Here is a 14,274-nt window from a genome sequence, read left to right on the forward strand (position 1 = left end):
TCTTTCTCCTGGAGCCTGCCTGGCTTTGCCACACTATTCAAATCACCTGAATAGGTCATGTTGCCCTTCTGCTCCTGTCACAGCTTGCAGGGAACAGCAGCACGTTCCCTCTCAGTCCCTTAGTGACAGGTCTGCTCTGCCCTGATGCCCACCCTGCTGTGCTGGGCTGCTCTTACCCTGCTCCCTGCTCTCAGCTCCTGCAGCAACTCACAGACAAAAGGAAAATTGCTGTTGTTACCTGCACAAGGAGGAGGCCATAGGGGTGGCTTTCCAAACGTTTTCCCTTTGCACAAGCTTTATCTAGTGCCACCCTGACACTGCTCTGCTGCCTTGGTGTCTGTGTTTGAGGCTGTCCTGGGAAAAGGCGTCCCCACCCCAGCCCTCCTGGTGCCCAGGAAAGGGAAGCAGCAGCAATGCAGGCATGTGGGGGCTGACTGGGCTCCTTCCCTCTCCTTCTGTGGGTTATGATACCAGCAGAACCCATCTGGCCCCGTTTCCATGTGCCAGCATTTCCTGTGCACCTGGGAACCGTGTGCTGCCACTGCAGGTGATGCACAATGTCCTTCCCTGTGCCTTCCCCAGCCACCTGCCCTGGGGTTCCTCGGCTGCAGTGAAAATTCAGATTCGTGGTTATCAGAGGCAGCAGCTCTCCCAGTAGCCCGTGGTTGTGTCACTGGACACTTCAGATCTGTACAGGCTCCAAGCAAAGCTCTGGTGTCACCACAGAGGCACAAATGGCTGAGCTCTGCCAGGGCTTAGGGATTAAACAGGGATTTTTTTTCTTATCTAGGTGCCTTGTGAAGGCTTTCAACGGCCATTCCTCTGCATGTGTGGTAGGAATAGACCCTCTAAGGCTTGTAGTGGTCCTGCAGGAGCCAGGCTGGGTGTTCAGACAGGCTGGAGTCCCATGCAGGGCTGGGGCAGTGATGGAGAGGTGTCCTGTGGGGCAGGCCAGGTCCATGCAGGGCTCAGGGCTGGGCAGCACTGCTGTGCTGATACAGCAGATCTGCTCGTTCACTGCCCGTCACTGGGTTTCCTGAGCCAGGAAATCCCCACAGTCTGCATGAAAATCTGTCTCACTTAATCCACCCTGAGCACAGAGCCAGGCCAGTGTTGTGTGCCAGTTAACTTCAGAAAAGCTTCACCATCAAAGACACGGGCTTCTTTCACAGAGAATGAGAGTTGGACCATCACAAAATGATGCTTGTGCCTTTTAGGTAGGCTTTTTTCTCCCCATTTATCAGGTCTGTCTGTTGTTGGGTTTGAGGATCTGGAGTAACTGGGAACAGAGGACTGTCCCAGCTTTCCCCACGCAGTGCCACAACTGCAGCTTTCATGGACCAGCAGCTCTTTCTCCTGGGACATGAGGAAAGAGTTGGCTCTTTTCTCTTCCTTGTGCCTTCAGGTGCTGCTTCAAAAGTAAATCCTGTACTTCTCTTGGGTGGGCCAGGAGACTCCAGAGAAGTGGCAAAGCTGAGCTTTTTACTAAAACCCTGAAGAAAACTCCTGTGCCTGAACAGAGGGGTGGGGATTGGGGAAGGAGAGCAAAATCCATGCATCAAGGCACCCCCTTCACACCCATCTCTCTGCAGACTGCACAAAAGAGGGGCTCTGGTGCTTGAAGTCACATTCCTTCACCTGCTTTTTCTTTGTGGCTGCATCACAGAAACCCAGGATGAACTAGGTTGTAAAAACCTTTGAGATCACCAAGTCCAACCTATGGCTTAACACCTCCTCATCAACTAAACCATGGCACCAAGTGCCATGTCCAGGCTTTTTTTAAACACATCCAGGGTTGGTGACTCCACCACCTCCCTGGACAGACAATTCCAGTGCCCAATCACACCATGGAGGGGCTGTGGCTGAGCACCCCTGGTGCTGCTCCAAGCCTGGGTTTCTCCTCTCTCTGAGAAAGCCTCACCCAGGAGTGCTCTCCCCCTTGCTCTGCTATACCTGGTGCTTATTCCAACGGAGATGTTTCATCCATGTGCCAGCAATTCCTGCAGGATTGTGCCTTTGGCTCCCACCACTGGCCAGGGGGAGCCTCTGCTGACAGGTAAAGATGGAATTGAATGGAAGGGAATTGAAAGTCAAAGGGCCCTGTAATAATTTCAGAGTGCCTGAGGCACCACACGGAAGCCCTGGCATTATAAATAAGGGTAATGTGCTGGAGCCTGAATTGCAATCAAAGCAGCTGCAGGAGCACGCAGTGTGCTGAGCTTCTCTGGGGTTTGTGGAATCAGACTGAGATCTGTGGGCAGCACAGGCAAATCAATATCTGCTCCCTGATGTGTTCAGGGACCCTAAACCTGGGATTAGGAAGGCCAAAGGGATGTGGTGATGGCGCAGAAGGCTCCAGAGCTAAGACCAAGAGAGCTGAGTTGGGGCAGCCCAACCCTCTGGTTGTCTGAAGTGTTTGCAGGGGCTGAAGCCTGGAAGGGCTGACTCTGTCCTCCCTGCTCGCCCTGGCTCATCTCCTGGATGATGCAGTCTGCAAGCTCTCCCTCCGAACCGAGGAGGTTTTCTTGTTTTTTGGGTTCCTGTTGAGCTTGGGATCTGCCCTCACCGTCAGTCGCATTGCTCTGGTTGTCATGACCCCTTTGGTGGCAGCTCAGTTCCTCCCACATCTCTGTGGTTTTGAGGTGACTGGTCCCAGGAGCATGCCTGAACCTGGCTGCTTGTTCTTGTCCTTCCAGCAGAGCCTGAAAACAGCCAAACCCCCCTTACTGCAGATCCCATTTGGCCCATCCAAGGTCAGTGTGGTGCTGCTGGCAATGAGGTGCAGAGAGTGCTCCAGCCTGCACTTGGTCCCCCTTGGACCACCCCAAGACCAGACTGTCTCTAGCCCTCCTCCATCCAGCATCATTCCTTGGATTTGGCACTGCTGGGATCACGACTGGACTCGATGATCTCAGAGAGGTTTTCTAACTCAAACCATTCCCTGGATCTGTATCCATGCAGACCCCCACCGTGCCAGAGCCGCCCCCAAAATTCCCTGCAGGTGCAGCACTGTGTTCTCACAGACAGGGGCTTTGAAAGGAGATGATCAGAGCAAGGTTGTCATATCTTTTTTTTTTTTTCCCTTTCTTAAATTTCTGAGCTTCTCTATTACTTTTTATGATCTGCAGCTGTGTTTGTGTGCTGCCCCAGGGAGCTCTGTGAGGGGAGAGCAGGGGAGGAGGTGTGTAAGGGAAGGAACAGGAGCAGAGGAGAAGGGAAGAAAAAAAACCTGAGCTAATGATTCAGATAAAAAACTCCACCACATTGCCACCAAAAGACCCAAACTCTTAGAGCTCTTAGGGCCTGTTTGACTGCAGAATAGCACCCCTGGGAGCAGGGGGGAAGCCCCATTGCTAGAGTAATTTTGGAACTAGTCTGCACTGAGTGTGATAATCTATTCCGCAGGGAGCAATCCTGCGCTGGCAAGGGCACTGGGGAGAGCTCTCTGTTTATGACTTTCTGCATAAATTTGCTTTATTAGCATAAGAGGTAGCTAGCACTGAAGAATCTCTAAACTAACACTTTATCAGAGGTTGGTGCCTCTGGAGAACATTAACTCAGGAGAGCCCCTGGTGTAACAGCAGATGGAACGGGGTGGCAGGGTGAGGGGTGTAGAAGAAGGGGGCACAAGCTGGAATTGTGTCTCTCTGAAAGGAAATACAGTCACTAACCAGATCTCCAGCTTTTCCTCTGCCAGGTTGGGATGCTGAGTTGTGCAGGTGGGATGAGGAAGCCTGGCTGCAGGGTGCAGCTCCTGCTGGGATGGAGCAGGTGGGGAGGAAGAAGGCCAGAGGAGCCTGGCTCTGTGCACTGGAAGTTACTCACTGGCTCCTCACCCATCTCCCCAAGCAGTTGGTACTGACAGGAAAGGTGCCCAGCAGGTCTGAGCTGTGCCGGGGAGCTGGGAGGAAGCACCAGGAGGGTTTGGTTATCAGGGGGCAGGGAACCTTGTGGGGATGAAGTGCTCTGAGCAAAAGGGCTTATTTTAATAATGGCCTTCAAGAACGAAATAAAAATACAATAATCATGGTAGATTAGCAAGAACAAGCCAATTAAATACAACACAGGCCTTGTAAAACACCATGACAGATAAGGCAGGGCTGCAACCTCCCCAGAAGTGGTGAATGTTGAGGCATTGCATGAGGTTGGGGTGGGAGCTGGGGAGAGCTGGTGAATGTTTCAAGCCTGGCAGGCTGCCCTGGAGAAAGCAGAGGTGAAAAGGCTGTCCTTGGCTTCAGTGAGACCAAGGGGGAGAGGAGGGAGGAGGTGGGTAGGATGGCCAGGAGCCTGGAGGCACGGAGCAACAATCCTGCAACTTTAATATCGGCTGTTTCATTTTGTATTCATCACGTCAGCATAATCTGCTTTTATGGGAATTGTCTTGGTTCCCAACCAAATGCATTTAGGCCCCTTTGCTTTTAAGTTTGATTGTAATACAAGCTGAAGATTTCAATGAAATGTTTATATGGAAGGGTTGTAGCAGCAGCAAAGGGGAAAAGGGGATTGGACAGTTGGTTGGAAGGGATCGTGCTGTGGTCACTGCTGTCCCCTGCCTTGTCCTGGATAGGTGACCTGCTGATGGACACGAGCCCAGGTCAGAGGCTGAGCCCTAGGAAGAGTTTTGTTTGGATTGCTTGTTTGATTTCCAAGGCAGATGTTGAAGACTGTAGAAGCTGTGTAAGGCACAGAGCTGGAGGAAGAGCAGAAAAGGCAGAAATGCTCTACGTGCCTTTTTCTTACTTTCAGACCATCCTCAGGTGGTACCAAAGGCTGGTGGGGGCTGCCCGTGGGCTCGGCTGAGCTGTGTGGTGGGAGATGATGGCAATTGTGGAGGCTGGGAGGGGAAAGATCTGCTGGTGTTGGGGAGAAGAGAGTCCTCAGATCCTCTGCTCTGGGATGGAGGTGGTGCTTGCCTGGGGTCTTTGAGAAGGGGAAGGGGAGAAGTCTGGCTGCCTGCTGTGGGGAAGGAGGATCCTCCTTGTTTCTTCAATGTCCCCTCTCGGCTGAGCACAGTGAGCTCAGGTAGGAAGGTGGCATGGCAGATGTTTGATCTGTTTGGCTGTTTTACTTGGTGTTTTACCCACAAAGGGCTGTTTGAACCCCATCTGATAGCTCCCCATCCACTAGATACTGAGATTTTTAACAGCTACAGACCAAGAGTGCTTTTCCATTGCTGCACATTTAAAACCTTAACTGTATCTCATTCAGTTTTGGTGCAGGAATGCCCCTTATTTGTTCCAAAAGCATTTGAAAGCTCTGATAACAGGCAATCTTTTTGCAGACTATTATATTCTGTCTGATGGACGACTTTTCAGTGCTGTAACTACAGCAGACAGTGGAGTGACAATGTGTGTCCAGTGAAACACAGGCAGTGGAATATTAGTGTCAGGTATATGAGGCCAAGAAACTTCCCTGTGTTTCGGGATTGAGGGATTCTGCAGCTACAGGGCTTGAAAAAGCTTTTTTTAGGATTATTTGTATTGTGAGTGGTGAATCTTGATTGAAGGCTCGTGGTGTCCTGGGGTAGTTACCAGGTGCCCTGAAATGGAAGCTCAAGCACACAAGTGTTTATGAGTGTGTGGGAATGGGTACCCAGCCTTGGCAAGTCCGTGTTTGTCACAAATTTCCTGGCTGCTGGGTTTGCTTAGAATTGTGAAATGAATGTTAAATTGAAGTTTCTACTTTTGGAAGAGACCTTTTGAAAATGAAACAGGCTTATCTTCAGTCTAGGCTAAAATCCAAAAAATTGCCTATATTTCAGAACTCCTGGGAAATGTTCTCTGTGATCCTTTTAAACATCCCATGCAAAAATGTGTGTGTAAGGGAAAAAAATGGAGAAAGGTTGACCCTGGAGGTTTTTTCCTTGCTTCCCTAATGTGATGTAGCCTTTGGAACTGCAGCAGTGGGGTCCTGGTGGCATCCACGTGGTCTGTGCTGTGGGCTGGGTGATATAACCTCCCTCCTGAGCTCTTTAGGAAAGGTCTGCTGCAGGAGATGTGTGTGATGAGTGTGTAATACTGAAATTCATCCCCTCCTGTGGGTGACTGTCCCTCTGGATAGAATTAAGATTATGGCTTTGCATAGCAGAGTCTTTCCCTTGATGCTTCCCTGCTCTCCCATGGCCTGTTTGCCTCTGTGGATGATCTTGGATTTCTGCTGCAAAGCTGAGCGAGTGCTTTTGCTCCTAAAAGTAGCATTTGTTTTGATTTTAATTAGACAAGGAGATGCTTTTCAGTACAGACCTTTGAAGTATTGCTGGGAAGATGACTGCAATTAAGCAGCCTTGATATTTCTCTCGTTTTATTCTTCTTTTTACTGCTGTAAGAAACCTTCTGCTTGAGCCTTGTTTGGAGGGGAGAGACACAGGGTTCCTTCCATGAGGTTCCCAGGTCTTGAAGGAGCTGCAGGGCTGCTGTGATTTACAGTTTCCAGAGTACAAGCAACACCCTCTTGCTGCTGATTTGCTGCAGCAAAGAGCCTTTTATGTCAGAGGAGAGAAGGGTCATTAGCAGGATGTCAGGGCAGTGACAGGGATGTGACAGGGAGCTCGTGCATCCCCTCCCAAGCACAAGTGTGAGCTCTTGATGGATCCAGGTGTGGTCAGGAGCTGCTTGGTTCTTCTCTGTTGAGTGCTCAGGTGTGCACAGGGGTTGGGGATAAGGAAGGTGCAGTGCTGGGGGGCAGAGGCAATGATCAAACCCCTCTGGTGAGATTGAGGTGACACGGTGGTGGCTCAGGAGTGTCACCAGTGAGGTGCTGAATCAGGGATCTGGCAGTAATGGGGTGGCCTTGGCCCTGCCCCCAGCCCTGCAGGACCTGTGGTGTGATGGGGTCTTCTCCATGAGAGCTTGGTTGTCTCTCTTTTGATCCACGTTGGGAAGCCAGGAGCTTGCTGCTGGAAAATATGTTGATTTCAGGGGTGAGAAAAACTGTTCTGGAAGGATTGAGAGGTTTTTTTGTTGAGTTGGGACGTGGGTTTGTAGAAGTGCAAGTGCCTGGCCTTGTAGCCTGAGTGGCTGCTCACCTCCCAGGTGTCTTGGTGAAGCATCGTGTCTTTCAAAGTGTGGGTGGCTCCTCAGGACAGCCTCAGCTGGGCTTGTTCCTTCCTTCCTCTCCACTGGGAGCTGGAAGTGGATGGGCTTTTGCCCATCTGGGTTCAGGGTAATGAAATGCAAAATGCTGCCAGCATTCCCTGGCTGCTTTGCCCTCAGAGGAAGCGCTGTCCTTCCCACTGACCCTCTGCAGCCAAGGTGGAGGAGGAGGAGAACCTTGTCTCTGTTCCCACTGTGGTGCCAGAAGTACCTGAGCCTGTGTTCTTGACTGTTCTGGGGCAGACACACCTGCACACAGTGGGTCAGGGGCTGTCAGAGCTGGTCTCTTCCCAAATAGGAGGGAATTGAATTTGGGTCTTCCTCAAAGCTGCTGAAGCTGTGGGCCCAGTGACTAAGAAGACCTGTCTTGCTTCTCATTGCTTATACTGGAAATGGAAAAACAAACACAAAAAAAATGTGGTGGAAGGAGAAATATTTTGGCTCATTTTGTACTAGTATTTTTTTGTTTCGTTTTGTTTTGATTCAGCTGCCCAACTGCCAAACCCGTTCTCTGCAGAGATCCGTGTGCAACGTGCTGGGCAGCTGTGGAGCTGTCAGTGCTCCTGACCCACTCAGGGGGTGCAGCTGAGGATGGGAGCTGCTGCCTCCACAGGGTCTGCAGGTCTGGGGGTGCCCTTTGGGTTCTCCAAACCCTCAATTCCATGCAGTGCCCTAGGTCAGCGAGAGCTGGTGGTGTGTGCTGTAATCCTGGCTGCCAGGGTGCCTGTGCTGTAAATCAGGATCGGGTGGGATGTAAAACCAGCAGAAGCTGAAGAAGGTGACTGACAAATGCAGCTCCAATGTCAATAGATATTTGTCAAGCCTGGAGGTTTTCCCTTGCTGGAGCTTACAGTTTGTTGCTGAGAGTGTCCCTGTTAAATACAGAAGTGCTGCTGCCTCACAGCTGGAAGGTTTCCATTGTAAATGCCAGCAAAGTGTGTACGGTCTGAGCCCTGCCCTGTCTGGCACAGAGTAGCCTCCCTGTGCCATGAAACTCCCTTGGGCTTGGCTGCAGCTCCCTGGGAGCTTCTTCCAGCCTGTTTCCTAGGAAAGCCACAGGAGGTTTAGGGCATCCTGTGTGTTTTACTGTTCTTGCCCTCCTACTCTAGAAATCCCCAGGCACTCTGTAGCCCCTTGATTTTTATTAAGGAAGACAAATGTTTCTGTTCGTATATAAGGGAAGTAACAGGTAGAGGCTAAAATTAAATAGAAGCAGTTCTGGGGGTAAGACTCAAAAGTCCCAATTTCCTTGAACACTTAGAATGACACCTTTGGGCATCATGGGGAAAACTGACCCTGAGCTGCGCGTTGTGTCCCTGCAGAGATGTCGGGGACCGTGTCGGACATTTCGCTGGTGCACTGGAAGCAGCAGTGGCTGGAGAATGGCACCCTGTACTTCCACGTGTCCATGAGCAGCGCTGAGCAGCTCTCCAGGGCCACCCCACCCAGCCTCCAGGAGCCCTCGGAGATCGTGGAGGAGCAGATGCACATTCTTCACATCTCAGTCATGGTGAGTCCCAGCTCTGACTGCTTCAGAGGGGATGGAGGGACCCCCTTGGAGGAGGGGGATGAGGGGCAGGGTGGTGAGTCTAGTTTGCAATGTTTGTGTCCCTTCATGGCTGGGTCTTCAGAAAGAGAGAGAGATGTGTTTGAACGGGACAGGAGAAAGAAAAATAGAGTACTTGATCTGAGAAAATTAAACAAAGCAAAAGAGTGTGGGGAAGAAGCTGTTGGGGAGGTAAAAAGGATCCTTGTAGTTCCTCCTGTCTGTGCTGGAAAGTGGTGAAGTGCCAGTGGAGTATTTCTGCTTGATCTTTGTGTTTGGGCATTGTGCAAAGGCAAGGTTTTGGGCTTGGCCATTTCATTTTGAAGCTGGAGTTTATCTGTGAAGTGAGTAAGGGCTGCAGCATTTCTTGCAAAGGACAAGCCTGACCTAAAAGTAAAAAGATGATCCAGTGCTTTGAATGTCTCCATCTGGGGTGTTTGTAACCTTTTAATAATGCACTGTTTATGTGCTGTGCTGCCTTTTAAAGTTTCAGTATCATATGAGGTGGTTGCCTACGTGTTTGGATCTGGTCCATGGTTCCTCCGTGTTTTAGAGCTCCATCTGTAAAATGGGATTGTGTATTGTCCCTTCAATGCCATTGGGATAAGATACAGGAAAAAAGAAGTTCGGTTGGTATATCCAGTATGTATGTATGCCACTCATTTGCCAAAGCAAGTCTTTTAAGGGCTGAGGATCCCAGCAGAGTGACCCTCTGCAAAAGGTGAGCCTGTCCATCTCTTAGAATCTGGGCTGTCTTCACAGCTCTGTCCTTAGCTTTGGAAGGAGGAACACAGACAATGGCTGCACAAATCCTTTATTTTTTTTTTTTTTTTATTTGAACAAGCATCTATTTGGCTTTTACAACTTAAATCTGTTTTTTTGAGTGTGTTTTCAGTGGGGTTTTAGATCTCGCACTGAATGCATGTGAGAAAGGAGAAAGGCTTTGCATTAAGGCTGTTGGGCAAGATAAGATGCAGGATGACAGAAGGGAAAGGACTTGGGGGCTGCATCTTACTGAGTTGGATAGGGAATGTTTTTATGTCCTGCTGAAATTGTCAATGGGATGGGGCGTTGGAGAGGAGGAAGGGGTTAGAACTGCATACTTGGAAAATGAGCCTGAAAATATAAGTGAGAGACAACAAAGAAAGAAAACAGCACACCATGTGTGGGTGTGAAAAGCTCCTTCCCTGGCAGGAGGTTTGAGCATGGGATTGTTTGGTTGTTGTGGGCAAACCAGAGCCCTGGAGAATTGTCCTGTGTCTGTGGGGTGACACTTTCTCTGCAGCCTGCTGGTTCCTGCTTGAAAAGCAGATTTTCTGTAGTAGGGAGAGATTTAGTCCTGTTCCTCAGCCCTTGCTGAAGATGATCTCTAAAATACAGGAGATGATTGTAATGACTGGATGCTTGGAAAGTTCCTTTGAGAAGCTCCTGGCCCAAGCCTTCCTTTGCTGCACCTCGGAATGGGGGAGCAGTGGTGCTGGAGGATGGAGCTGACAGCATTGCTGGCCAGGTCACAGGAATGTCACAGGAATGGGTTTGACCTCTAATCCCAGTTTAGCCAGGAATGATGTGCTTTGCCAGGGGCATGGGAGCACCCATGGCTTTGCTGTGAGTTAATTCCTGCCCCGTACCTCTCTTCCCTTCTGCAAAAGCAACAGGAGGACAGGAGAGGAGTTGTTCCTGCCATACACAGTCAGCTGTAATTCCACTGTCTTTATAAATTCTGACATTCCCTGCAGCAGGTGCTGAGGTCCTGGGCATGGATCTGGGTCTGGGCTGCACATGTGTCCCTGGGGAGGCAGGAGCCCTGCAGATCCCTTTCCTGGGTCAGGATTGCAGCACAGGCTTGTAACTTTGCCCAGATTTTTCAGAAGGTTCATTAACTTTTTGAGTGAACCTGAGCCAAGTTTTGAGTTACCAGCAAAGATGATTCTGTTTTGTTGGTTTGTTGCTTTTTTTTTTGTTATTTTTCTTTTTTTTCTTTTTTTTTTTTTTTCTTTTTTTTTTTTTTTTTTTTTTTTTTTTTTTCTTCCTTGAGGCCTCGTGGAGTTCTGTGAGGGAAATAAAATGGACACAGCTATTTGTTTCTTGGGTGGAATGTTTCACCCATGTCCCCAGGCTGCTTTCCCACTCCTTTATTTCCTTTCTTGACCCCAGCTGGAGCACATCCCAGAGGGCCCCCATCACTTCAGCTCTCCTACCCCAGCAGTGGGGTTCCCTGGCTGTGCTGTGCTTGGCACAGGGGAGCCCTGGCTCCCCCTCCTGTCCCCACACCCTCTCTATGTCTGTATCCCTTTTGCCTTGGGATACAGCCCATGTCCTTCTTCCCAGCTTCCCAAATACTTTTCCTTCCTCTCCCTACCATGAAGCCCAGTGTCTCCTGTGTGCTTTCTAGGAACTAAACCACCATCACTGCTATGGACAGAATTCCTGCCCACCCCAGTGCTGCCTTGGCATTCAGGCTTTGTGTGCCCTGTCCATCATCAGCCCAGCATCCCTCCCCAGGGGACAGCAGGGGACATGGCAAAGTGCTTCCTTTGCCTCCTTTAAGTGGCTCTAACACTTCTTTTTATCTCTCTCCTCATGTTCCAGGTGATTTGTAGGAGCTGGGGAAGGTTTGCCTGGGGGATCTGGTTAATCCCTCTCTTAGGGAGCACTTGGCACAGTTATTGGGCAATGAGACATCTCCAAGCCAGGAACTGGTTGGATTTCTGAAGGTGTTTATGGCCTGGCTGGGAGCTCCTGCTCTGCCTCTAAATCCAAGACCCCCTCTGTGCTGCTTGGGGTCTCCAGGGAGGTGCAAATCCTGGGTTTATTCCTCCTTCCAGTGGTTCTGGCTGTGTCAGTCCATGGCTTTCTGGTTCAGGATTGGTTTGCTTCCAGTGCAGCAGGAAAGTGTCCATGGCCCATTGTCCCTGTGGCCACCATCTACCCCTGCAAAGCACTGACTGCCTGTGTCCCTCTTCACACCTCCCTTCCTGAGCTCAAGGGCATCTTTGACAGCAAGATAATACTTAATTTTTTTTTTTTTCCTTTCCTAACTGTTTTTTCTTAATCTCTCCCCAATGAGACATAACATTAATTACTGCAGTTAAAGGGAATTCAGTCTCCATTACTCTCTGCCACCCATTTCCTCTTGGCTTGAGCATCTGAAATTTGTCTCCCAAATGAAAAGAGGGGATAAAGGGAAACGAAAAACAAATATGCAAATGCAAGATTTTATTTATTTACTGTTTTTTTAAGCACAGTGTCAAGTAGAAAGGAATCAATATTTTTGTCATTATGGCTGTTGTGTTTTTTCACCATAATCTCAGCTGTCATTTAGGTTTAATTGTGTTGTTTCCTGTTGTGTGGAAGTAAATCTTATCTGTTTTGGATTAAAATTCAATGAAGGTCACAGCAGCTCGAAAACTTACCAGGCTGCAGCAATTAATGTTCATTTGGCTTTGATAAATTGGAATGTTCCCCACAATGGGACTAGAGTGGATTTCAGAAGCAATAATTCTTCCATTAACTCAATGATTCCCTGCGTGATGGAGCGTCTTGTCACTGCTCTGTTTGTCATCTGTCACTTCAAGGATCTGGGCATATGCCTGATATGATTTATCATGATTATTGGGGCTGCTTGTGTCAAAACATTTTAAACCACTAATTATTCCAGCCTTGTAAATTGCTGAATTTAACAAAACATACGAGAGATTTATTTTTTTGTTGTTCCCCATGCCTTGTGTCCTAATTTGTTTTGTGTGGTGCTAAATCCAGCCCTGGGGCGTGTCTGGAGGCTTTGGCCAAAGAGGGTTGGGTTGGTTTGTCAGGCTCTAAGGAGTAGAGGGGTGGTCAGGGTGGGGCAGACAGGTTTTATCTCTGCACTGACCCTTTGATCTTGCACCCTGTGAGTGCTGGGATGAAGGTTTGGGAAGAGGATACAAAGCCCCATCCCGTCCTGCTGATGGTTTGGTGGGATTTCATCTCTTGTGAGTGATGTCAGTAAAAGTCTTGCTGTGGGATACCAGAGCCAGGACCATCCCTGCATGCTGGGAGGTTTAGAAACCTGCTCTGTGCTGCCTCTGCTCCAGCTCCAGCAGAAATAAGCTGGCTTTTTGGAGAGTGGGCATGAGGAAAAGCCTTGCTGCATCTCGTGCCCTCACCTTGCAAGGGACCATTAAAGTGTCTGGAGTAAAAGGTGACCAGACCTCATCAGGCTGCTTTTCTAAAAAATTACTATTTTTTATTTTTAATGCCCACTTTCTGCTGGCTGTGCTGGCAGCAGACAAGTTATCTGCTGGCTTCTAGATCTCCCAGAGGATTTTCTCTAACTCATATTTGTGGAGTTTCCTTTTTTCTTCTTCCCATATGTCCTGATGTTTCCCTAATGATCAGCTGATGCTCCTGTGCTCCATCAGCCCCTGAGCTGGGTGAAAATTGTGCTCTTAAGCTCTTCCCTCTGCTTTCACATCCTGCTATGGGGTGGAGCTGGGAAGGAATCCTGTGCCCCAGTGCAGCCTGTGGTGTGTCCTGGGCCCTGTCCTTGGGACTGCCTCAGGCTGGGGCAGCTCTCCAGTTCCTTAAGGAATCTCCAACAGAAAGCAAGTTTTTAGGAGCTGTGATCACCTTTAGGAAAAAATTCTTCCCTGTGAGGGTGGGCAGGCCCTGGCACAGGGTGCCCAGAGCAGCTGGGGCTGCCCCTGGATCCCTGGCAGTGCCCAAGGCCAGGCTGGACAGAGCTTGGAGCAACCTGGCACAGTGGGAGGTGTCCCTGCCCATGGCAGGGGTAGCACTGGATGGGCTTTAAGTTCCCTCCCAACCCAAACCATTCCATGATTGTTCTCCTTCCCACAGGTGGATATAACATCATACCAGTGCAACTGGGCTTATCCCAGGTCAAATGGGAGGGGAGAGGAGGCTGAAACCCTTTTCAGAGCTGGGCTGATTCCCATTGTCCCCAGCAAACAGCTCTCAGGGATCACTCCAGATCCTGTGGGATCCCTACTCAGGCTCCTTCAGCCCCAGAACTCCCTCAGGTTGGCCATTCTTTGTGGGGTTTCTCATTTCCCTACCCTGAAGTATTTTGTCCTCCTTGATACAAAACTTCCCAGTGGGTTCCATTCCCTCCTTCCCTTGTGCTTGCAGGCTGCTGTGTCCTGTGGGATTGCTGGCAGCACCAGTGGACCTGGCTTCTCCAGAGATGCAAAAGGTTGCCCAGGCCTTCCTCTGGCTCCCTGCAGCTTGTCTTGCTGATGGCAGCACTGGAGCTCCTGTCAGCCAGCTCAATGGGAGAAAAAAACCCTGGTGTGACATGAGTAATGAGGTAGTGAAGAAGGCACAACATCTGTGTCATCATTTCTGCACCAGGAGGTCAACCAGATTCATCAAACATGCACTTCCAGCTTGTGATGTGTTTAGAAATTAATTAAGATAGGGAGAGAATTGCTACTGCAGCAGATTTTCTTATCTGAAAGGAATTAAAAAGCTAAATTGATCTCCAATGAGCTGTTTTTATTAAAAAACAAAACCTAAAAGAAAAGCTCTAAAGCCCCTGGGTTCAGCATGCCCCTGTGTGAGAATCACGTGTGGGGAGAGGACAAGGAGCTGCCCACCCTGACGTGGAGGTGGACTCAGCATCCCCAAATCCCTGGG

The 14,274-nt window shown here is 49.6% G+C and overlaps 1 protein-coding gene across 1 annotated transcript in view; it reads left to right on the forward strand.

Annotated features, from left to right (window-relative positions):
• Positions 1–14,274, forward strand: part of ASTN2 (astrotactin 2) — a 319,829-nt gene that overhangs the window by 43,195 nt on the left and 262,360 nt on the right. The window contains 1 exon segment of the mRNA XM_068211459.1: positions 8,414–8,601. Coding sequence (XP_068067560.1) covers positions 8,414–8,601 — 188 coding nt within the window.

This window comes from Anomalospiza imberbis, chromosome 21 (assembly GCF_031753505.1).
Source record: "Anomalospiza imberbis isolate Cuckoo-Finch-1a 21T00152 chromosome 21, ASM3175350v1, whole genome shotgun sequence".
Lineage (NCBI taxonomy): Eukaryota > Metazoa > Chordata > Aves > Passeriformes > Viduidae > Anomalospiza > Anomalospiza imberbis.